This window comes from Protomyctophum bolini (genome assembly GCF_963924005.1).
Source record: "Protomyctophum bolini genome assembly, chromosome: 1".
Classification (NCBI taxonomy): domain Eukaryota; kingdom Metazoa; phylum Chordata; class Actinopteri; order Myctophiformes; family Myctophidae; genus Protomyctophum; species Protomyctophum bolini.
In genome coordinates, this window is record NC_137862.1 from 12077727 (window position 1) to 12104119 (window position 26393).

The following is a 26393-nucleotide window of genomic DNA, read 5'->3' on the forward strand; positions in this document are numbered from 1 at the left end:
GTATGTTAGTTCAGCTGTCCATAAAGACATTTGAAGGGGAAAAAATATAGGTATAGAATATTTAAGGCAGCAGCTAAGATAAGAATTTGCTGCGTAAGGGATAGTGTTTCATGGAAGGTCACGTTGCTCAACAAGTAACAACTTAAGGTGACCAATGGTATTAAAGGAAAGGTTCTGGCATCTGCTCCTAGGTTATAAAGTTGAGTGAACCCAGGCGTCTTCATTCATTCTCAAAGAGATAGGTGGATAGGATTCTGTTCTGCCACGAAGCTGCCGCTTGACTTCATTGCATAATTTTTCCCAAATTATTATTGGACAATGCTGCGTGTCAGATGTCTCAGAGGAGGTAGCAGAGGGGCTGAGGCGGCTCACCTGATCGGAGCCATGGTAATGCTTTTTCCAAATTTCCAAATGCAAAGACAAATTCTGATGGAAAGAAAACTCTCTGAGGTGCAGAAATAGAATAAAATTGAGATGGTTAGCTGATGTAGGCCAAGAACTACCATTCTTTTCATTTTTGAAAAATAAAAACAAAAAAGAAGGAAAAACGAATTGTATGCTAGGTTAAGCATCTTGAATAGAAACAGTAACTTTGATGTAGACATTGAACGGCTAGACTATGATCGATTTAGCCCACAGTATTTCTGAAATAGTTTCACTTGGTCTTTTTCTTCCTGTGGATGACTGACTGAACTGAACAGCTGCTTGGCGCAGCTGCGCTCCTAAAGTCACTGACCACAGAGATGATCTTGTACCAGTGCCAGCCAGCCTATCTCAGTAGCAGCTCATCAGAAGTTGGCTCAAAAACAATAAACCCGTTGACATGTATATTTCTAATCAGTAATCACAATCGTGTTACTTTTACTGTACCTACTTATATGATCATTTGATTGGCTCCATAGGCTAGCTTTATTTCACGAATTCCGCAGCCAAGCCAATCAAAACATAAACATAGTCTACAAAAAGGGGGGGGGGGGGGGGGGGAATAAGTAAAAGTAGCACAGATTAGTTTAAATGAATGATAGAGGAATGGAAATATCTTTCATGGGGTTTATTGGCGGGAAAATGTGTTAACAAAACGTAAATGCCCAAAACGTTATGGAATAGACATATGGATAGGTTTGAAATCTAACATGTTAATAATGTCTGCTAAGTTGTGCTAACAATGTCAAGAATAAGAAAAACAGAAAATCTATACTGAAAATGTAAACTGTTCATTGTTTAGTTTGGGTGCTTCTGTCAAGTCCAAGTCCCATTCTATACAGATCCAATGTGCTGACCCAGGATTTGAAGAAAGGTTAAGGGCCATGCAATTCTTTTTTTAAACAAGGTTTTCAGTAGGAATGTATACATCTCAGTGTAGAAGAGGGAACATGAAGAAGAGGGGGTCTGTTGACAACAAAAATCAAAGTCACATGCAGCATTTCTCTTTCCTCCTAGTTTGGACGGGCTGTGACTGGCTGGGTGCAGCGTGCATTCCAGAGCACCTCCAGTGCTGCAGCAGCTGCACAGGCCTGTCCCGCCATCAGCGAGGAGGAACACGTTACTGAGCCTGCACAGCAGGAGTGTCCTGTCTGTGCTTACAACGAATGGGACCCACTAGAGGAGGTGATCGTTGGCCGTGCGGAAAATGCCCGCGTGCCTCCTTTCACCGTGGAGGTCAAAGTAAGAAATGACAACACAACTTGTTTGAAACATGCATTGATTATGCGAGTCAGATCACTCTCTACAAAGTAAAATCCTTAGTTTGACTTCTTATGGTACCATGTGCAGCGACTTCTCACAAAAGCTTAGGGAATAAATGTACATGATTGCCATTGCCCTATTTGTGAGTTTCTTGTTTTGCTGTTGAATTATTGACAGGCTAACACATATGAAAAGTGGTGGCCCTTCTATCAGAAGTATGGGGGCCAATGTTTTCCTGCGGACCACTTAAAGAAGGCTGTTGCTGAGATTGAGGAAATGTGCAATATTCTACGTCTGGAGGGGGTTACGGTTCAAAGGCCAGAGCCCATTGACTGGTCATTTGAATACAAAACTCCAGACTTCACGTCACCAGGTACAGATAGGATTAGAATCATTAGATCATCAGCTGATGAATGCAAGAACTTGTAAAGCACTTAGGTGTTGTTGTCAATCGTTATACTGACTGGCATTTCAAACCTTTGTTTTTATGTTTTCAGTGTCTATTGTCTATACTATATGAAGCCAAATGGATAAACTATTATGAGCAAATTGTTTGTGTAGACTTGTGTTTCATTCCATTATCTCTTTACCACTACACTACCACTTACTAAGCAATCAATCGATCCAAGATTGACAAATTCTGAGCATTATTTAACTGAGAATGTATAAATCAACCCATATGTTTTTTCTGTTATATGGTGTTTTAGTTAGACTTGACATGATGTGTATCTTTGACCATACCCAGGCATGTATGCTGCCATGCCCAGAGACATCCTCATGGTTGTGGGCAATGAGATTATCGAAGCTCCCATGGCTTGGAGGGCTCGTTTCTTTGAGTACCGTGCATACAGGCCTCTGATCAAAGAATACTTCAGAAGAGGTGCTAAATGGACCACTGCTCCCAAACCTACTATGGCTGATGAGCTATATGATCAGGTGAGGCCTTTTAGTAAAATATTTTGTCACTATCGTGTAGAAACCGGCTTGAAAACACAGAAAACATTGTGCAAATGTAGCAAAAATAGTGCACAAACGCAACCCGTTTATGTGTCCTAAAAAGTTTTGGACCTACAAGGTTTCCACCTGACAGCGACAATTCATTCCTGGTTTGTGGTAGGCTACCTTCATTGCCTCCTCTGTGTAAATGAACGGTGACGCAGTCGGTAGCGCTGTCACCTCACAGCTAGAAGGGTTCTATTCTAACGCTGAGGGCGTGTTTTGTTCTCTCATCCGCGTCATCAGTGCCCATACTCTAGGGTGGGGTTGGGCGAAAGGGCTTTTCTGTGTCCCCTTGTTCCCTAGAGCAGTGGTTCCCAAAGTGGGGTCCGGGGACCCCCAGGGGTCCTTGAAAGAGTTCCAGGGGGTCCCCAGCTAAATGATATAGTTTGTAACCAAATGGACCCTTATGGGTCTGTAACTCTGAAAGTGTACAAATGCACCCGTCAGGGTCCATTTGGTTCCATTTGTAGACTCTCAGAGTTAAATTAACATTGATTTTACAATATAAATAGGGGTCCCACTCCCAGAGATAGAAATGCCATTAAATGGGGGTCTAATATGCATGTCATGGGGGTCCTTGAAATGAAACGGGTTGAGAATCACTGCTAGAGCCATAAAAATCTTCTCTTATGGGGGTCCCTGGAATATCTTTTAAAAAATGGGGGTCCACAGGCTAATTAGTGTCAACTTGGGGGTCCTTGACATGAAACAGATTGGGAACCAGTGCCCTATACTGGGTACCCTCACAAAAACATGCAGTAATCCTGGTCTCTGTACTGCCTCTCCTTGGTCGGCAATTGGAATTACGTGAATTACGTGTCCTACCGGGTAAACTCCCTGTCAGGTGATAAGAAGCGGCCTGCTCACTCCAAGGAAGCTTAGTGAAGGAAAGGAAATGGTCACGTGACTGGGCTGCGCCATGACACTTTCATTGGAGATATGTCCTTTCCTTCTCAAAGCTTCCTTGGCTCACTCCTCATGTATTGAAGGAAGCATGAGGTCAATTTGGGGCTCTCCTCAGCCCTTTTTTAAACTAGCTCCTCGCCACTCGCCCTACACACTTCCACTCGGTTTGAGCATAGATATATAAATAATAGAGAAGGCACCGGGATTCTCCTCCCATCCAGTGCTGTCTCTATTATTTATATATCTATGCTCAAACCAAGTAGAAGTGTGTAGGGCGAGTGGCGAGGAGCTTGTTTCAAAAAGTGGGATAAGGTTGGCAGAGGGAGAGTAGTGCCCAGGATTACAACCTAGGCAATTGGCACTGGGTAAAAAATGGGTTACAAAAAGATTCAATATTTTCCACAGCAGGAGTAGTTTGAGAAATCAAACGTGCTGTGTTGGATGTCGCCTTAACATTATAGGTTCCGCTGTACTGTATTTGGCAAGAGAGAAGAGTCTACACTACAGTAACGTAACCGCCCTGGAGATAATCGTCTTGACGTCTTCACAATGTCTCCTGCAGGACTACCCCATTCGCTCAGTGGAGGACAGACACAAGCTGGCTGCCCAGGGGAAGTTTGTCACCACAGAGCATGAGCCCTGCTTTGATGCTGCCGATTTCATCAGAGCTGGAAGGGATCTGTTCGTCCAAAGGAGTCAGGTATAAAAGTCTTGATAGGGAGAACATTTTCCATGATGTCATACTATCTCAATATAAAAGATTAACACACGTACACACAAAACTCACCTATTTACAATAAAATCACTTGTATGCCAAATCCGTATGAAGTTGACCTACGTGTCTCCAAACAATTTGTATTCAATAATTTGTTTAATTAGTGTGATATATTTTAAAATCATAAGGAAAAAAGGACTAAAATCTGAGCAGTTCCCTCCTCAACCCACCTTATAAAATCACCACTGCCAATAACTACAGGGCAAATTCCTCAATGTTATCAGACAGATACTATATGGGCTGGGGCGCAAATGACAGTGGCAACAGTTATATAACCACAATCTGAGGGAGGGAAAAAAGATTAGATAAAGTACAATTAGCTAATGAATGAAGAAGAGGTAGATTATAGGTCACAGGCCTGATATTTCTCTTAGTGTACAACAGGGGTGCCCAAAAGGTAGATCCATATCTACCAGTAGATAACAAACGCTGTGCAGGTAAATCACATGACATGCCCCCAAAGAATATTTAATTTAAAATTTAAAAACCATTTTGGCATCATCTGCCAAGAATTAAGTTGACTTGATTGATTTACATTAAAAAGTGCCTGTCAGCTCAAACCCAAAATGCAATACTTTGTTTTCAAGAGTGTTGCTGTGCACAAATGTCGGTAGAATTACAAATTAAATGCAAAATCTCTACTTATTACATTTCTCCCCCTTTATTTCCCTTTCCAATTGTATTTGTCTATATATGTAATGCCAGCGACGCTATTCCAAAGCCATTTTCAGCAATGGTATTATAATGTTTTCGGTGGGTAGATCTTGTTGAGCTGGTCATTTTGAAAGTAGCTCTCAAGTCAAAAAAGTGTGGCCACCCCTGGTGTACAATGTCCCACTGTTCTCTTTGTGTGCTCCATGGCCCCTCATATTGCAAATATTATTTTGAAAGGATAGTAGAAAGGGTATTATACACAGGTCTCCAGACGGAATTGATTTTGCGAAGTTGTGAATATATGCTATCCGGTCAGTCACAGGAGCATTGCATCCACCTGTATGCTTTGACACATATTCCATTGCTTCCTCTGCAGGTTACAAACTACATGGGAATTGAGTGGATGCGTCGTCATCTTGCCCCAGATTACAACGTCCACATAATCTCCTTCAAGGATCCCAACCCTATGCACATCGATGCCACTTTTAACATTATTGGGCCGGGACTGGTGTTGTCCAACCCTGATCGCCCTTGTCGTCAGGTAAGATCAGAGGGGCTGAGAGAGAGAGAGAGAGAGACACACACTGAGAAACACCATGAGAGAGAGTATGTTAGAGATGGATATTTCTCTTAGTGTCCAGAGCTAACCTCTTGTGAGATAATGCAATAATAGGTTTTCATTTTGTCATCTCCATTGTGTCTTGTGTTTCTCAGATTGACATGTTTAAGAAAGCTGGCTGGACAGTCGTGAAACCCCCAATGCCCTTGATTCCTGATGGTGAGTTTTGAAACTACTGACCTAAGTGCTTTACATAAATTAAGCATTAAGACATTATGTCAACCCATGTCAACATCCTTTTTTCTGTTTAAACCACTAGAAAATGTAAAAGAATAATATAACATTGTCACGAATACAACATCTTATGGAGATCCTTTGCTGGCTAGCCATTTAGCAACTTAACAGCTGTTTCTTTGATAGTTTATGTCATTTCTCAGGATAGGAGTTTGTGAAAGTGCCTCCATCTTATCTCCTGTTTAGACCATCCACTGTGGATGTCCTCCAAGTGGCTGTCCATGAATGTATTAATGTTGGATGAGAAGCGTGTAATGGTTGATGCCAATGAAACCACCATACAGAAAATGTTTGCGAACCTTGGTGAGTTGACATAATCCTTTTTTAATCCTTTGTTAGTCTATTCAGGACACGAACGGTATGTTTTTCATGTCATGTGTAAAGTGCAGCCTGGTTTATGCTTAGTCTTGCAACAGAGTCTCACACTGAAAATAGCAGATCGAGTCCATAATGTGTATGTCGTGGTGCAACACATTGTGAGCTTGTAGATCAGCATTTTTGGGTGCCACACACCATTGTATGGTAGAGTTTAAATTACAGTATAGGTAGGTATAAGGATAATTTATAAGTGAAATATCTTTTCCCCAGGTATCAAGTCCATACCAGTGAACATTCGCCATGCCAACTCCCTCGGTGGTGGTTTCCACTGCTGGACAACTGATGTCCGCCGCCGTGGTACCCTGCAGTCCTACTTCCACTAGCCTCGCCAGACAGGCAGTTTTTATTGAGCTTGTAATTATGTGCTTTCCAATCCTATACCATGACTCCAAATTCAGCTGAATTTCACTCCAATAACTGCAATTAATGCAAAAAAAAAGATATATATATTATTACGATTCATTACATACATTACAATCTCGTGTTTAGCTGCCGCTGTTTCCTCATTTTAAGATCACAGGGAAATATAGTCTTCAAGTTTTGAATGAATGTATGATTTGTGTTAATTGGAGAGTGTTGTGCATGTTGTTGCCTTTGCAAACAGCTTAGTTCAGAATTTTCTTCACAGCAACAAATTAAGAAATAAGAATTAAGACCGTAAAAAATCTCAATAATAACTGCATTTCTGGCCTGGCTATTGGAAAAATAAACACCAATGGCTTGTACATCTAGAAGTCATTGATTATGAGGACAGGGTACAATTTGGTATGCCACCGTCATCAGACTTGGGCACAGGGGGTAAGGATCTACCTCGTTGTAAAGTCCAATCCTCACCAATGAGTTGCTATGCGGTGAGTTGCAACTTGCAAACCACACAACCAAGTTGCAACAGAATCCCAAAACTGCACTGAATGGGGCAATTCAGGCCGCTGCGATTTCTCTCTGCAGTGTATAGCAATGGTTTTGTTGCATCGCAAATGATTGGTGTGGGCTGGGCTCAAAAGCTCAACACACAACAATTCTATTCTCTAGTATAGAATTCTTTCCTACGTTTTCTTTTTTCTACTAAAAGAATGTATAAACGTTATGTAGGTCATTAAAGAATAAATTCATATTTCAGGTATGTTATTTTGTAAAGAATGGTACATTTATATTTATATTTTTCCCCAAAAATTAGTGTTTTTATATTTTTCTTAAAAACTACAAGGTCCATATCAGATATTGTATACCTTGCCTCTGCTATTTTCTATTATTGCAAATCTGGGCCAGTCGCTTATGCTACAAATACTTTTCACTGAAATGCTTAGCTGCTGTTGTTTCATGCTGTAAAATGTGACGATGACGTTTTTTTTGTTCAGATATGTTGCATGAATTCCTTGGTGCACATACAGCAATGTAATGTAATGTTGGATATAAGCCTTGAATGCTGTCATGATATACATCATTATATTCAAAGTTTAAGGATGGTTGATGGTTTGTATCATGCAACAATATAAAATGTTGAAATTAAAGTGTCTCACTGTCATTATTGTGCAGAAGTCAGCATAATTAATTTTATTTATTCTGCTAGTGCTATATGAAGCAACATTATCTGCACCACAGCATACTGAAAAAAAACCCATCTCATCTTCTGGTACAGTACATAACACAATAACAGTTTCATGATATGAAATATATGAATGTATTTTGTATTTGTACTGTATGGAGGGGGGGGGGGGGTTCTTGCAGTAGGCTTCTATAGTGGCAATCTGAGTTAGTGTCATTAAGTAAGTAAGTAAGCCTTGCCGAGCCATGAGGCCGAAAACTGGACAACTCACCCCGGTGCTAGCTTGCCCGTTTTTCCTCCCGGAATTTTCCCCAGTGAGGGGGATAACTTTGTAATATGCTATTGGCTGTTTGTATTCTTTTTGGAAAATATATAAAAAGATACTCCTATATTATTTTACTTATACTGACTTATACTTTACGTATATTGACCCTATAAACAATTTAGTATAATTTTGTATATGTAAGGTTTTGCACACTCAAATGGTACCTCGTCAGATAATCCCAACATAGCCTACAACAACTTCTGTGAACTGACTTCACTGTAGTAGCTTTTCATAAATTATATTTGTATTTAGGCTGTCTGGCAACTTTTATGACAGCAGACAGTGTCTGCTGTCATAAAAGTTTATAGTTAGAGAAATTCAAAGTCCAGCCGTCTGCTGTCCAGCCTCTGCCACCCCTCACTGGGGAACATTCCGTGAGGAAACGGAATAGGGGTGAGTTGTCCTAACCATGTGGCCCAAAGGGCAGGGGCCTATCCTGTTTCTGTAGCGTGAGGCAGCTTGATGTACAAGTACACCACCTGGACATGATGTACAACTATAAGTACACCCCTGGACATTCTGCTATGGCGCAGGGACTTATCCCAATCCAAACCATGATGCTGAGTGCCAAGCAGGTCACATTTGTCAGAGTGTCAGCCCCACAGTGAGATAAGACTCTAACCCACACTCACATTTGCATTCTAATCTAACCTCTAGTATTGACATTTGCAATGATTATATTATATTATAATGCATAAAACACAATCAGTATTTGAAAATGGCTTGGTGACAATATGCACTGTTGTACTAATGTTCTGTTCTTTATTTAGTTCCTGAAATGGCAACATATGGGGCAGGGGGTGGAGTCAGCTCTGATGCAGAGGACCATACCAATTTACTTGATTGAGAAGGGGGGAATTGTTTAGGGATTCCAGTTGGCTCTAATTGCTGTCCACCCCTTTGTGTATTTATTGGTTTGGTCCACTACTATATAAGTCTCCCTCATGTGTCATTTGAACAGGTCTGTTGGTTGAGTTGAGTCCTGTTTGTGTCCACATTATTTTCATTTAAGTTATTTTCATTTTAGTTCTGTTATGTTGACCTCAAGGGCCCTACCACTACCAGTATACCACTTCAGTTGCTAAACCTTTGTTAATAATTTGTTACTTTTTACATTAAAACAAACTTTTAGTTTGAAAACCTGGGACATCCTTAAGCTTTGACTGCTCGGTACCTCACACAGAGCCTTTAGTCGAGGATCAAACTCCGACCTCCCAGCCTCAGGGCGGACACTCAAACCACAAGGCCACTGAGTGTCATTAAGTGCAACTGATGAAGACACTGAACCCCCAACTGCTCCGTCCTGATGAGCAGGTTGGTGCCTTGCATGATTTCCTCTGCCTTGTTGGTGAATGTGATAGTGGGGGGGGGGGGGGGATTCACATTGAAAATGACAAAAATGGAAATGTAAAAATAATCCTTTATGTTATAAATTAATAACTAGTAGGTCATCAAGTCCTTACAAAGATTAATTTACAGTTAATTGTCCTAAACTGAAAAGAAGTGGCACAGACTGCTGCTACAAGTTACAGTGAGCTCTGCTGCCATCCACTGGCAGAGAAAACCAATAACACTGAAGTATATTTTATGACGGAAACTAGGCTACTACACTTTCTAACCACTTGCTCAGTGCGGCAGTGCCCATTACCAAGACATCAGAGACACATACTTCCCAAGTTCCCTCAGAATACACACGTGACACACCCAAAGTGAGTTTGAGAACATGACCTACAACAAAAAACTTCCATACCTTGGGAGAAATACAACAATGTTCAAACACAGCAGCTGGATTTGTGAACTGTTGTTTAAAAGAAGGTTAGGCAATAGAACACAACCCCAAAGGACTACTAAAAAACAAGGCTCCAGACATCCCAAAAGAAACTGGTCGGGCTATTGTATGGCCTTACATCTACAAATCATTTAACCCCAGCTCACTTTGCTAGGGTGGGATGTTGCAAATAACATAGGCCATAGGCCCAAAAGCTCAAGGAATAGAGTTTAACCTGCCGGAATCACTGCCGGGAAAATGAGTTATGGCCATTTTTGTATACCACACCATAGACAACCTAAAGGCAACATTTTCCAAATTTCATTATGCTTTAAGTAGCACTAACATGTGACATGTCAAACTAGGGGGTTTTCATGATTCTGAATCCATTCTAAGCATTAGTTTTACACGAAAAACCCTCCTTGGCCAGCTTAAATTCGGCCATAAGCCACGTTGCCCAAATGTGCTAACCTCGTCACATTTGTGATTGATTCATGTTGATTGAAGTATTTATGAACAGTTTGCAGAATTACAGTACATTTCAAGCACATCTCAATACAAAAGAACTGTTAACTGTGTGCCAAAGGAGTGTTTTTCATGCAAAACTAATGCTTGGAATGGATTCAGAATCATGAAAAATCCCTAGTTTTGACATGTCACATGCTACTTAAAGCATGATGAAAATGTTGCCTTATAGGTGTGGTATACAAAAATGGCCATAACTTTTTTTCGTGATGTTTCCGGCAAAGCTAGGCCTCTTATTCTGTGGACCCTAATGACCAAATTAATAGAAAAAACACAAATAAAAAGTACGGCATGACATTCCTCTCAAATGCATGCATTTCCAATTTGGGGTAGGCCGGTGCCCCATGGGCACCGCAGGGGGTGCACTGTGCAGTGACCGGTGTCGAGACTATCGGACCAAGTAGGCCTTCCCCACGGGCACCGCTCTAGTATACTTAATATTTTAAACCATGAATCCCTTCTGTGACTCTACCTCAAGCAACACAGTAGGCCTACAGTACACAGTATACTTATGCACTATTGGCATTGATGTTACTGACCAGTTGTAGTGTAATTGCACCGTCCTGTTATAGGCTACTAAATGTGAGTCCTAATCTGACTGTGCGAGTACATAAGAATGTTGCTTATGTACGTACGTCTTTGCACTAGTCATGTTATCAAAGCAAATTCCTGTACAGTGACTTGGCAAATAAAGCAGGTGAACAGAAAGTATGAGGTCAGAGCGTCAGATTAAAATAATCATGTGCCCCGGCTGGAAGCACTTGGCGCAGTAGCGTTGGGAAACTTGGGACGTCTAGCTGTTAGACTCTGTCTGTCTGTCTGTCTGGCTGTGTTTGTTCCAAACTCTGTAAAGACTCTCCTCCCCTCCCTGTCTCACTGGCCACCTTCAAACTCTTCTAAAGATTCACTTCTAAGAATGGCTTTTGAGGACTCTATTTAGTTATTTCTCCTTTTTTTTTGGCCTATTATTATTATTATTATCCATATTTGACTACTCTGATGCTTAAATAAATATACAAACAAACAAACAAACAACATGGGAACCAGACCCTCTAGTGGACATTTTATGTTCTTCATTTAGGTTGTAGATCATGAACCTGGGAGAGAACATCCAAATATGTATAGGCTATCTAACATAAAATCTAATATGGTAATCTATCTAACATATCATTAATAATTAAATAAATTCTGAATGTCTGTCTGTCTGAACGAATTAATAAATGTCTGAAACATTGTCGTTGCTCCTCACTCGCTGCACCAAATGCTCTGAATCCTCTGACAAACTGACACCAGACTGATTACACCTCAAAATACATACATACTGTACATACATACATACATACACACACACACACACACACACACACACACACACACACACACACACACACACACACACACACACACACACACACACACACACACACACACACACACACACACAATTCATTAAAAATATTAATTTATATCAGTTCCTGCCAGAAACGCACAGAATGTGAAAGCCACAAATGAAGATAACTTATTTTCCAGGTAATGGTCGTTATTGTTATGCAATATAACCTACGGCTAAATCCTGGAATTTAACCTTTTGAAATAGCCTAATTCTAAGTGATGACATGCAGTAGCCTATACTTGCCAACTGTTTTCTCAGTTTAGAAGAACAATTTATATAGTCTAATTTAAATCGCCATCAAATAATAGAGGTTATAGGTTATGGGTAGGCCTACTCAGACTGCTTGTTTTTTGACAGACCCTCGCCAGTTTATTTCCTTGGTCTGCACTCTGCGAGCAAGTGGAGGGAGGGGTCATCAATGTGTCTACTCTATACACAGACAAATGTGTCTGTGGTAAAGTTGGTCATCATGCCAATTAATGTTCTCAATATTTTGATCATAATAAGACCTAATTACTGAATGATATAGGTTTTCAGAATATTTATGACACTTATTACTGTAACTAGGGCGGCTACTAGTGGTTCTCACATGTTTTATTTGCAAGGACCCCCATAACTCTGAGTGTACAAAACTACAAATGTAACCAAATGGACCTGTAAGGGTCCATTTGGTTCTATTTGTACACTCAGAGTTAGGCTACAGACCTGTAAAGGCTGTAATGGTCTGATCTGATCAGGCCAGGGCTATAGCTCTTTATGTGTTTCTGGTAAATTATGAATCCACTCATTTTGTATACTCCGTTGCAAAAATGTCCACCACAAGCCAGCATGGAGATGACCCCTGAGAGGCATTCGCACAAAGTCCAAGACCCGAGCAGCTTTCCATCCGCCTTGAATCCTTTCAAAGTTCCCACGGAAAGCCGGGACCACCCAGCTGCGCCAGGGACGGCGCTGATTAGCTGAACGGAGCTCATTTGCATTAACGTCAGTAAAGGCTGTAGGTCAATCCTTGCGGGTGCTTTTATTGGATGTGCTGCTGTCAAGCAGTGCTGAAGAACTGGAAGGGCAAACGCTACAAAGACAAGAGAAAAGACAAACAGAATTCATCATTATGTAGCGAATTTCTGCCGTTGCGCGTATATACAGTCAGCATTTGCCTTCCGTTTTGCATTGTCTATCCGAAACTTGGAGACGCGGAGCGGTCTTGGAATCTTTTTTCCCTTTTTTTCTCTCAAGCGATTACATTCTCCAGAGGTGGTACCTCCACACGTTACAATCTGACAGCCTCTACATCTTTTCTTTTCCACAATGAGAGCAAATCGTGGGCCTGATACATTGTAGCCAATTGCACACCGGGGTTTCGTATCTCCCCCGGTGGATCATCTTCAACACGGGCAGCGGATGTCTGAATGGAAGCTATCCCAAGATTTCTGCGATTCTTAATTGGTAAATTCGGGCTGATAAATGGAGCGTTTAGCCGGACTACATGGCACAATGTTTCATAGCGGAGTCTTGACATCGGACCGACTGACAAGAATACTCTGCAGTGTGAATATGTTAGCCTGTTGATGATGAACGGTTCAGAACTGGCACAAACTGTCGTGAGAACCGGTTTGTGGCCGATGCCTTGAATTGAAGTGGGCAACCCAGATTGTTAAACGGACTCCCCAATAAAACTGGATGGTTTGGGCGGGGAGGACGCACGGCATCACTATAGAATTATTGGACAAAATGGATAAAACTGTTGTATGACTGAGCCAAGGAGGATCTGGCGTCTAGGCCTACTTGATAACAGTAAAGTTGAAATGAGAAAATGATGATGTGGTACGAAGGGCGAGCACAGGAGCCAGAGTGAGGGATACGTCGCTCATGGAAATTAAACAGCCCAAGTGAAGAATAACGGGACTCGTGTTTTGGAGGATAACTCAGTGCTTTTGATAAAATAAAATAAAACCCCTCTTCAATTAACTTCATGTGAAAAACGGAGAGAGGAAATAGGCTTCCTGGTCGGGTGGTGGGATAGGGAGGGGGAAAGAGATTATTCATGCTCTGTGTTAAGGAAATAAGACAAACTACTGTAGAAAACTACTGTAGAAAATAATTAATTCAGGGGACCTCAACATATAAGGGGAGGGCACGAATGACAGTCGGGCAGCCTAAGTAAAGCACTTGCGCAAAAGAAAAAGGCTGAAGTGGGTTGAAGCATGGGCTGTGCTTCAAGTATTCATATCTCTGATAGGGTGGTCTACCACAGTGGAAAAGAGTCGGAGGATTCCCACTCACCCCAGCAGACAAATACCACTCAGCATCAAGGAAATCCTGCCTCGGGACTACCGATTAAACCCGCGAGTTGCAAGGTGAGGGAGCTACATTCTCCATATTCAGTGTGTGTGTGTGTGTGTGTGTGTGTGTGTGTGTGTGTGTGTGTGTGTGAATACCATTGCATTCAGACAGTTGCAAGAAGAGGCCTGTGATTTTTCACTCAAATCAAATTATGAAAATTCCATACTTTACTCAAAACATTAGGCTACTGCTTTGTTTGCTGTTGCAGGCCATGGTCTCACAATGCTATAGGCTATGATATAGGCTCCTTATACACCCAGTGGTCTGGCCATAATATTCCAGGCTAACCCAGTGGTAGGTCGCAGGTTCAACATCAGTAGCCTACACATAACCTCCACAGGGTTTTTTAGGCAGTGTGAATGGATGTTAGACATTATTCACTAATGTAACTTAAATGAAGAAGCACAGCATGAAGTCTTCATTTATTTCTACTGAGTAGGCTACTAATGCATATTATCAGTTAAACTATATGGGGACTAACTCATTTCTTAAATTAAAATGGCAACAAGGCTGCACATTTACTTTTTCCATAGATCTAGTTGAGCCCACACCAGTCAAACTCTCAAGTTCAATCCACCACTCTCCCAATTTAGGCCAACTTGTTTTTGATAGGATGCCCTGGCTTTCATGCAGTAGGACGTAGGTCCTCCAGGCCTATCATTTCGGCTTTGATTAAAAAATTAGGCATTGTAGTCTAGTGACTAGAGAAATGGTGCATCATCAAACATGAATAGTTGAAAAGGACTCTGTGACATGCTTATTATGCATAATGGTAAATGGTGCATTTATATAGTGTTGTTATCCAAAGCGCTTTTCATTGTAATTACATTTGCCCATTCACACATACATTCATACACCGGGAGCAATTTACCGTATGCAGACAGCGGCCATCTTGCAAACAGAAAGGTCCTATCACCAACATTGCAGCTGTACGAAAAGCTTGAATTATCCTCCTTTCTATCTGCAGTTTGTTTGTTTCATAAAAATCCCAACTGTAGACTTATGAGCTAATTCCTGTCAAGAAAGTATTGGAGTTTGGAAGCACTTTTTTAGTAAGTACTTGTAGTTTAGTCCTGCATTATGTGCAAATTCAAAACAGGTGGTATGCAGGTCTGTTGAGTGATATCCAACAAGCACTCCCAAACTCTGACAGACTGACACTTATAACCTTAAAATAACCTGCACAGAATTCCTTGACAGGAAGTAGCTCATAACATGTCTACGGTAGATTTTTATGAAACAAATACTTGCATACTACAGATTGAAAGAGGATAATTCAAGCTTTCCGTACAGCTGTTGGTGAGCTGGCAAGATGGCACCGGTGTGCATAAGGTCAATGAGGGGTTCAGTGCAAGCCCCCAGTAAGGCTATCCAACGTTGAAGCTGCCACTACCTACTGGCGGAAAGTGGAACTGCAGCACGTTCATGGAGGTGGACGGAAGTTCATGACGTCACGTGTGTAACGTGCGTCATCCCAGGACCGGTTCGGTTCGGTCTCTATCCTTTTGTTACTCTATGGTTCAGTGACTTACTCAAGGACACTTTGACACTAACTCTGGGGGAGCCCAGGATCGAATTGGGAACCTCACGTTTCACACAATACCCCTGAGCCCTAATCCTGCTGCTCACTGCCGCATAGTTTCTTACTATCTTATGTAGTCAAAGCTCAAACCCTTTATACTTATACACAGACATTTATTGGTAAAGCTGGATTTTATCATAGAATTTGAGAATTATTTTATAACCTACTGGTGCACCTTGACTACATTTATATTAGTCAATAATACTGTTAATATACTGTTAATGCGCTTTGAAATGTATATCTATGTATGCTAGCTGGCCGAGCTAGCATAGATTCTAAAGTTCTGTATAAACCCCTGGTTTGAGGTACTTTATTCCTAATCCCTGTGAACTGTTTTACTACCATGATAATGGAATTTCCTCCACGGGATCAATTAAGGCCCGTCTACCCATCTATTCTACGTCTTGCATGGAACTACCAAGTCAAGCTAACACATGTTCTCTGAAATCAGCATCGTACACAAGTGATATTTTATTTAAATGGCAGTTGACCAGGAGAATCGGTGCTCATACAGCAGCACACCAGAAGAAGATCAATTTTGGCATTTGATTGCTTTGGAAAGGATCCACTGTCCATGTCATTGTCTTTTATTAGCTGTAAGCAGTAGATTGCTTCATCATGTGCTGACTGCACAGTTGAACCACTATAGAGAAGATACAAAAAGTAAAATCATCAGTGTCAATTTAACTCTTAAGAGTATACAAATGTAACCATTCGGCCATTTTGTACACTGAAAGAGTTACAACTGTATTTCCCCCCCCACTGAAACAAAATGTGAAGGCAGGGATACATCATGACTGCATGGAGTGGTTTTTGACAAGATGGAGGAGTTTATGTTAATATAATTTATATTTAATATTGCTGTCCCACAAACCACCTCATTTTTGAAGAGTTGGTCTTCAACTCCATGTATTTTCAGACTATCTCCGGAGATTTAACTCATTTTGACCTAAGGCCAATTCTAAAAACGCCTTCTAAAAGGTGTGTGTGTGCACGCGCGCACACAGAGGTGCATGTGTCCAGTAAAGATGGTATGAAACAATGCAATTCCATTAATGCAGTGGGTTTGAGAAGTGGCCTTTACTTTTGTGTGTGTTTATTTGACACACCGCAGGCTATTTGAGGACCTCTGTCTATCAAAAGTTTGTGGCCAAATGTCACCACAGGATCCAGTGAGAGGGCGATGTGACAAATGCCCCCACCTAAACACGCCCACTGTGATTCTGATTGAATGAGTGCCCTGATTGAGTTAGACTAATGGCATGTAAATCTCCTTCAACTGGAGATGGTTAAACCCTGTTGTGTAAGGTGTCAGCATCAACATTTTCTTTGTCATTCCAAATGGACAGCCATGCTCAGCCATGCCTATTACACGTCACTCTCCACATTAGCAGAATTAGATTTCGCCACTTACTGATCACCCCCATTGAATCTTGCATTTGCCAACATCCTTCACTGTGGTCCTACCTCTTTCTGGTGTGCGTTTTCACAGTAATATACAGTTACTGCTTATATGAGATTAGTATTGATTGTTGTTCTAGAATTGCGTCAGTTCCACTTGCTTAGGCTTCCTTCATTGGCCTTATAGCCTATATTTTCTTTTTTTTTTACTCCTTTTGTCGTCATCCCCAGTCCTCACACACAGTTCTGTGTATTATCACTGCTGTTATATCCGACTGACTCACGTGCTGGTGATGAGCCCCCACCGGGAGGACGTAGTAGAGCCTTCGGCCAACTCCTCCTCCTCCCAACAATCCCTGCCGTCCCAGCCCGTGGGATGACGTGCAGTGACAAATCCCTCCCTCCCCGCCCGGCTTCCCACGTCCAAACACGGGCCAATTGTGTTCGTATAGTCGCTCAACACTGCGGTGGATTCGAACCCCGTAGACTCCTACTTTAGCAGTACGCCACCAATTTATTTTCAAAAAGCATTATTAGGCATTGATTTAGGGCTGGGCAATATATCAATACAATAATAATATATCGAAATTGTGATTTGAGGATAGACAATTGTTTGGGAAATTGTGTTATGGTGTAAGCACTGAACTTTCCAGGATTTAAAGTTACATTTCAGTGATTTTCTGACCTTACAATTATCCACTAACTTACACTGCCATTGCTATTTTCTATATAGCAACCATTGTAACCTCAAGACGGGAACAGATTGAGGGATTGGCGACTATTTCGACTATGTGGCTTACGTGTGCGGTTAGGGAAAGGGTTCGAGTAATGAGTGCGTCGTATTGGCGGTGCGTCAGAATAGCGGGCTTCGGAATGCCGGTGTGTGTGTAAATTAACTAACTTGATAATCCTGCTTTGTGAAATACTTCAAAGACGGTGATTAAATGGTTGTGCAGTTGACTGACAGGTGTTTCAGTTCAATCTGTCATCAGGCTTAGGGTTCATTACATTTGTGCAACATACAGTACACTGCTAAACATTACAGCAAATATAAAAATGTGAAGACAATAAAATAAAATAAAAGTAGCAACTAATTTTCCATTAATTTGAGGATTCTTAGTTTGCACTATATGTAATATTGTCCCTTCATAAAATTATTAAAATTACTAAAATTGTAGTTGAATTTAATGTTTTCAGTAGTCGTGCAATACTGTAAAATTAAATTCAGGTAATAGAGTGCCCAGGCCAGATGAGACAAATTTTGATCTACAACGTAAAATACTGTCCCTTCCCAGCTCAGCCGCTAAATACTTGAGAATAGCGGCCCCCTCAACTCATCCCTCTCCTCCTGGCGATAATTATTTATAAAAACAAATGTCTCATTGTGAAAGCGCCAATGGTCATCCCCACAATATTGCCACAATATCAATATTGAGGTATTTGGTAAAAAATATGATAATGAATTGTGACCTCAGCCCTGCATTTAATGCTTTGATACATATCATATTCAGACTTTTGTGCAGTGAGGACAATCATAGAGTGGTACCACCTGGAAAAACTGTCACTGCAAAGTAAACAAAACCCGGATCTCTATCTAGTACTATGTGTTTATTTGTGTCGCTGTGAATACAAACATCCAGCCTGTGTTCCTAAGCTTGTGTCAGGAGGTTTTGTCAACACACATGGGGGATACACACACGGGCGACACTAAAAGTTGAGCAAACCACTACTAAGTTTACTCTACCAAGAAATGCCTGTATTGCTTTTTAAATGTGAAATAGTTAATGTGTCTTATAGTTTTTACATCTATACAGATGTTTTTGTGTGCTTGTGAAACCAGCATGTGCCTTGGAGTGTCGGTGGGAGAGTTTGGGAGTGTGATGTTAGCCTTTGTCAAGGGTATGTTACCATCTGGGCCGCTCTAGCTATGATTAGGCTCAAGGACAAGGTCTTATGACAGCTGTGTACAGCCCAATGTATACTCTGTTGTACGGTGGTGTCGTTCACCAAAAATAACCAATTTTTCAAGCAGAAATCCTTAGAATTCCTTAGAACGTAGAATTCTGTTGGAGGAGTTTTGTCTCTTTGTGTGTTGAGATGTGGGGTAAAATCATCTCTCACATCAGCCTCAGACTTTTCCCATTAAACTTCTCCACGCCAAAGGTGAGAAGGTTGACAAGATGTCTTGGTGTGAACTAATGCTCTGTCTGGGAAACACTTAGCTACATGTGGTTGCCAGCATGAACGTTGATAGAGGTCTTTGAACAAATGACAAACATAACATTTGTATACTTACAAATTATCCTTTTTGTTTTAATGATGGGAGAAGATATAATCTGATTGGGACCTGGTCAAATTCTGTCCTGTTGTCAGTTTTCTATACCTCTCCTTTTGGTGTGTGCTCCTTTGAGCCTTCTCTGGTCACTAGAGTAGAGATTGTGTGTGTTTAGTCTAAGTTGAGAGCCATTGGGTAATTTATTCCAGAGGAAGGCAAAGGCTTCGTGTGGTGATGAATTAATCTACTGTGCTTTTTTCTGTTGGCTGAGAGGAGGGGGACTGATATTGGCGCTCTTTCTCTCTCCTCTCTCTCTATCTCTCTTTAGCGTTTGCTCTCATCACACTTTTCCTCTGTTCCCTCCACTCCTCTGGTACCCCTTGTGTTGTTTTTGTTTCATAACAAGGGGCTTTTTCCCTAAGCTATTACCAATTCACTGTACAACGTGAATGCTTCCCCCCCTCTCTCTCATTGGTACAGTCTCCACTATCTCCTGTACAATTAATTGTATAACAATCTCATTCAGTACAACCATTGAAAGGATAACTTTCAATTGACCTCAATGGCCCTGTATTGTCTTTGTGGTAACAGCTGGGGGCAGGATCTACTGTATTCATGAACTGTGCTTGGTGTCTATTTGTATGTTGTATTTTTGTACCATGTACAAATAATATTAGTGGCTATTATATATTGCTTATCGAAGGCAAAAGAAAGTGTATTGTCACATTACTAATGATCACCTAATTCATACTGCATCGTGTTGAACAACTTTTACTTTTTCCAAGCAACTTAACCCTGAGGTCAACATGGCCCTGATTTTGATTTGATAGTTTTGGTTATACATACATGTACACAGATAAATGACTAGAACCCATATGGACACTGGACAAATATCTGTTCCAACGTTGCAGTACATTCTGTGTTTAATTTCAACAAAGTGTCAGCAGACATGTGACCATGTGCGTCTCTTCCTGTCAGGGTTATCTCTAGTAGTACTGACAGGGTACTTTTTTGCCATTTCACAATTAGCTCTTCATCTGTGCTGGCAAATGAGATAAAGGCTGGGAGGAGAGGAAGCACAATGTGTACCCTAGGGCAGTCGGGACGCAGACTTGGGTTGTGGGACATATCTATTGAGTCACATAATTAGAACCTCTGCATTAGCCAAGTAATGAAAAACATATTTTCTTTAGGTAAATGTTCACTTTTAAACATTACAGCATTGAATAATTTAAACTCTTATTTGCTGATCAATCATAATGATTACTGTTATAAAAATGTGTGCTTTGACTCTTAAATTTGGCTTTTATGAGTGCACAAATGCTTTGTTCTTAATTTCTTAATTAGTTTGAGCCACATGAACCCTAGTGTCCATATTCTGTGTGTGTGTGTGTGTGTGTGTGTGTGTGTGTGTGCGTGTGTGTGTGGTGTGTGCGTGTGTGTGTGTGTGTGTGTGGGGGGGGGGGGGGGGGGGGCATTCAGCAAAAATAACGCAATATGACGCCTAGTATAGGCTCTTGGGCAACTCCAGTCAACAGCGTACATATGGTTTAATATCATAACTAATTATTACATTGGTAACTCCAGCATGAATTCATATTTCTGGGTCTTCGTTGAAAAGCAAAGACTGTTAATTGCCGTTGTTAGAGATACTTAATCTTTTATTTTTCACAGACTTTTGTAAATACAGTAGCCAAGATTTGGTATTTGACATACAGTATACACTATACAGTCACTGTGTTGGAATAGTATGTGAATGCTCAAGGGTAATAGTAACGGTTGGCACAGGTATTCCTAAACATAACTTCAGTAAAACTATGCCTGCTCTAAACCTAATCTTATTCCTAAACTTAACCCCAGTAAAACTACCCCTAAACGTATTACTGTACCTTAACCTCAGTAAAACAAATACATAAATACGAGTGACCCGTGGAATTATTTTGGAGCTAGTGGGTTTTTGGGCGAGCATTCCGTTTACCACAATAACTACTACATATTCAAATAGTCTGTGCCATGATTATATAGTTGGTAATTACACATACTTGAGTACCAAGTATTGATTCCAACATTTGTAATGATGAAAACCTGTTATTTCATTCTACTATTCTATAGTATTCTATAATGTTGGAAGACACATTTCGGACGTCAAACAATAAATCATCCATCAATGAATATAACAAGGGAAACATTGTTACATCTCTGTGTAAAATCTTTTGCTTTCACTTGATTTTCAGTTGGTGGACATTTTATTTGTTCATTTATTTTTGCTGCCTTCCTTGAGAGCAATGAAATGAATTCACTATTGAATGGAACATTATGTTAGTGAAAGTAAAGTATTTTTAATTGTAGTCTGGTCTATTGACCAATGGAGATACAATTTAGAAATGGAAAATTGTGCATCATGTTTGAATGCTCAGAGGGCCCTTCTACTATGTTCACGTATTAGGTGTCAGATAAGGTTAATGCACTTTTAGAACAGAACCACTCATTGTTTTTGAAGTACAGTAGTCTTAACAAATATGGCTACATTGAAAGCTTGTTCTATTCCCCCTAAAGGTGAAGAACTTGGTATCATAATGTCAGCATGTGATAGCCAGCCTCACAAGATTGTGGAAATGGTATTCTTCTTACAAAACAAGACACCGCAAGTGTTTACTTTATAGCCATTCTCTCTGTTCAGTTTCAGAAGCTTGCAGGAATGTGAATAAGCCCAGGTCTACTGATGGCCTTAAGCTCGTCCACAGTTGCATAATTTCCATTTGCTGGGCTCGTGTCTGAGTGTCTTTTCTGGATGTGACAGTTTTGCTACCAATGGATGCGTTCTGAATGGGGCTTCAAGCTCTGGGCATCTAGATCTGTCGAGCCCCAGAATAGAGCAGTGGTTCTCAAATGGCGTGCATGTCACACGACCGGTCCAGGTGTGCCATGGGATTTTGTGACATCAACACAAAACTTTTTAGATTCATGAATTATGAACTTTTAATTTACTATTAAGTACATTGTGTGCTCTGTGAAAATCTTATACCTATTTTAAATGTTTACTTTAGTATGTTTTCACAAATTGGCAAAAATAGATTTGCATTGCATGGCGAACAATGCAGTGTATTGTGGGTTTTCAGATTGGCTATTTTCACATAACACAAAAGCTTTGCGAACTACTGGAATAGAATTGACCATGATATGAGAATGTGGTTGAGTTGCATGCTGCGTATTGTTATATATATTATTTTATCTGACTGATGAATTATACCTTCTTCACAATGCTAATCTCCAGAGGGCCACATTTCACAACTTAAATAGTATACACTTCATTAACCAGGAACTCCTGGGGGATCCTGGTCAATGAAGTGTACACTATTTAAGTATACTATGGTCCCCTCCTTTTTCCCTCCACACCAAATCTCTTGGACGAAAATAACCGATCTACAAGCTCACAAAGTGTGTTAAAGGCATTGTGATCTATTTTCACTGAATGTTCATTTATTTTGGTCCAGTGTTCGCCTATCATGCCCCAGAACAAGGATGGTAGGGATCATGTGGTTAAAGTGGGTTTGAAGCTTACACCATGTTCAGACCACATCATCAAAACTGAGTTCATTTGAAATTCACCCTCCTCTTGCATAATAGCATACTGTTGAAGTATCCATAGGCATATTTTATTCTCCCCTGTGAGAGGGAGCCTAATGTGGTGATTGAGGCCTGCTGTAACTATGCGTGACGCACCATTTTAACCCTTTGCAACAGCCTCTGGTTACTGGAGAACTTTGGCCGGTGTCATGCTTCGTGGGATAATTGATGTGTGTATACAGTATGCACTACTTGCAAGATTTGGGAGCAAGACTTGGGAGCAAGAGCTACCAAAGTCAGAATAGTCTGATTTAAAAAGTAAATTCTAAAACAAAAGGCTCTTTTTCACTTCTAATTTTAAATAAATGGATTTCGGGGATTTTGGCAATAAATGTGCTCCTGAGATCTTGGACTAAAATTTGACCTGCCGCCCGTCGCCCATTGACATGTGTTCATTTCACTGAAGTGAGTTGACCTGTAGGGCTGTTGAACATAAAAATAACATTTATATTTGGCTTTTAGGCTTCATAAACAAATATTGCACAGACAGGACAGATATGACAAATAACTTGACTACAAAATAAGATATATTTAATAACTATGGTCTTGTACATCTGCTATTTCTGCTATTATTCTTATTCTTGTGTGTATATAATATATAGCAATTCTGATGATTATGCAAATTAATTGCGATTCAGGCCTATAATTGACATTCATCTTAATGATGGTATTAGGCAGAAGATGGGCTCACTGGTCTGTTGCAGGGCTAGCAAAAGAATAAAATTAGTTATATTTTAGTCGACTACTAAAGTTGCAGTTGATTAGTCGACTAAAATGTATCTTGGCGGGCCTTAATGGACGTCAAAATGCCTGAGTTATACTTAGCTGTGTGCTGAAAGTAGCCCATCTGCATACTCACAACAACATGTGAGCTTGTAGATCTTATAGTCCAATAACTCTAGTTCTTATCTGTTGATGAAAATGTCAGATTTTGTGGAATTTTATTCCCAAGTCTTTTTATGTCTTTTTATGCATTCCTGCAATATGGTTTGATTAAGAAAAACAGGTGTGTGTGTGTGTGTGTGTGTGTGTGTGTGTGTGTGTGTGTGTGTGTGTGTGTGTGTGTGTGTTGACCCTGCCCCAGCGACGTCGCTACGCATACGCACTGCGAGTAGGACAACACACCAAGGGGGGGGGGGGGGGGGGGGGGCAACAAAAAGTGCCAAGCCGACCCTCATAATAACAAATTTCTCTGCGGCTCTGCCGTGAAATAACGAATGCCCATGTGTGTGCCCTCACAAACGGCAAAAGTAGCCAATCTGCATGATATAACGCAGCGCTGTCGTTGGGAGTGGGGCAGCACAGATAATATGCGAGCAGGGAAAGCAAATCGTCAGCGACGTCCCTGCCCTTATTTGAGTTAATGGCTATTTTAAGGTGAGATAGCTGTGGTGTATGACTGAAGGCCTTACTGTGTACTATAGAACAAGAATACAGTGAATCTGATTTACAACAACATGTAGTGTTATATATTTGATGAAAAGAAAAATATATATATATCTGTGCAGCTTCTCTGTGTGTGCCATTTGCATTTGTGTCAAACTATCGGAGTGCTTGGGCTCGTGTCACTCACTGATCCGTCATGCGATGGTGACATCAGAGCTCCACTTTTAGCAGGTGAAGAAGAGGGGAAGTCCAGTGATTATTTAATGCTTCACCTCACAGCCAGGAGCACACCGGATAGTGTAAATATATACAGCATGTAATTATAATATAATCACGTGTGTGTGTGTGTGTGTGTGTGTGTGTGTGTGTGTGTGTGTGTGTGCGTGTGTGTGTGTGTGTGTGTCTTATATCAGTTATATGTGTGTGTTGTGTGTGTGTGTGTGTGTGTGTGTGTGTGTGTGTGTGTGTGTGTGTGTGTGTGTGTGTGTGTGTGTGTGTGTGCATGTGTATGTATGTATGCACACACACACACACACACACACACACACACACACACACACACACACATATACATGTGTGTATTTATTTATATATATATATATATATATATGTGTGTGTGTGTGTGTGTGTGTGTGTGTGTGTGTGTGTGTGTGTGTGTGTATATACACACATACAGTACATTATTTTATATATATATATATATATATATATATATATATATATATATATATATATATATATATATATATATATATATAAAATAATGTACTGTATGTGTGTTCCTTTTATAAGCTATTCAGGTCAGTACAGGTTGGCGCCACCTAGGTGGAGCCACGCTGGAGATGGGGCTTGCTGGGTTAACAATTGCTAATACTAATCCCCTATCTAGGCTAGAAGGCTGGTGCATGTTATTGCAACTGTCCACACTTGGGCCTGGGTCTAGTACTTGATGTACACAAAGGCAACAAAGGACTATACTGAGGACAGGACAGCCTTCATGTGTAGTTACTCGTCCTTCCTCGGCGTGATGAATACTTTGGCAGAGATGGAGGAGGGGCCGGTCGCCATGGAAGGTATTCCGGTAAGCTCATTCTGTGGTGTCACTGGACCAGGTGCAGTAGCGCCCTGTTTGACGTAGCTAATTCCCTTTGCGTGATTTCCTTGCCGTGCCTCTGACCTTACCTATAAGGAACCAGGACGGCAAGGGGAGACCACTTCGTGGTTTATGACCGATGAACTGCAGGGTGTTTGAAGTAAAAGTGACAGGTGACTCAGTGACGGGGGACCAGATGGAGACGGGCAAAGTGGAGGGTTTTAGTTTAGTGGAATAGAATAGTGAATAGAATGAGGAAGGTACCTTGTAAAGGAGTGTTCATTTATGCTCATAATTCAACTTTTCCATAATTTCAAATTGTATTTCACGTATAGTTTGATTCTCTGTGTTTTTATTTCACAGTATCAATTGTATACGTTAAGGTTTTTTTCTATTGTTTTTATTTCAGCACTGTAACGTAGTTGCTGATTTGAGGAATTCCTAGATGTACGTTTTTTTGTGTGTATGCAAGGATGTAATGGAGATTTGGAGGTCAGCTGCGAATGTCTGACTGTGAAGGAGTCCAGCACATGGGACTGAACACACGGTACAAATCATCAGTGTTTAATTACCAATTTCTAACTCTTGAGTGCGTACAAATGTGATCCATTTGGTTTTGGCATGCTCTCGGAGTTAAATGAACAGGATTTGACTGACTGTGGCTGTGCAGGCTGTAGATGACTGGAGAGACTGAGAGAAATGCTTTAGATGGGAGTAGACCAGTGGTTCTCAACCTTTTCAGGCTGTGACCCCCCAAAATAATCATTTTTGAACTAGGATACCCACACGTGCACGCGTGCACTCTCTCTCTCTCAGACAGACAGTATGAGCTGAGCATTACATTCGGTTCCATTCGGTTCCACAGATTAAAGAATATA

The 26393-nt window shown here is 40.8% G+C and overlaps 2 protein-coding genes across 4 annotated transcripts in view; both read left to right on the top strand.

Moving 5' to 3' along the window:
* The first annotated feature begins 212 nt into the window (after positions 1 to 212).
* gatm (glycine amidinotransferase (L-arginine:glycine amidinotransferase)) lies at positions 213 to 7762 on the top strand. The gene is made up of 9 exons (XM_080767843.1): positions 213 to 387; positions 1441 to 1665; positions 1864 to 2059; positions 2432 to 2622; positions 4154 to 4291; positions 5397 to 5561; positions 5735 to 5798; positions 6060 to 6176; positions 6462 to 7762. Exons 1-9 carry the CDS (start codon positions 319 to 321, stop codon positions 6572 to 6574), a joined length of 1278 nt encoding a protein of 425 aa, XP_080623969.1. The 5' UTR covers positions 213 to 318; the 3' UTR covers positions 6575 to 7762.
* Positions 7763 to 12843: 5081 nt separating this feature from the next.
* pde8a (phosphodiesterase 8A) overlaps positions 12844 to 26393 on the top strand; it is a 66035-nt gene continuing 52485 nt past the window's right edge. For 2 of the 3 annotated variants that reach the window (XM_080767647.1, XM_080767648.1), the window contains exon 1: positions 12844 to 14165. In XM_080767647.1, coding sequence (XP_080623773.1) covers positions 14013 to 14165 — 153 coding nt within the window. In that variant the 5' untranslated portion in view covers positions 12844 to 14012. Of the gene's footprint in view, positions 14166 to 25376; positions 25504 to 26393 lie in introns of those variants that run through there. The other variant, XM_080767649.1, reaches the window with a different exon arrangement.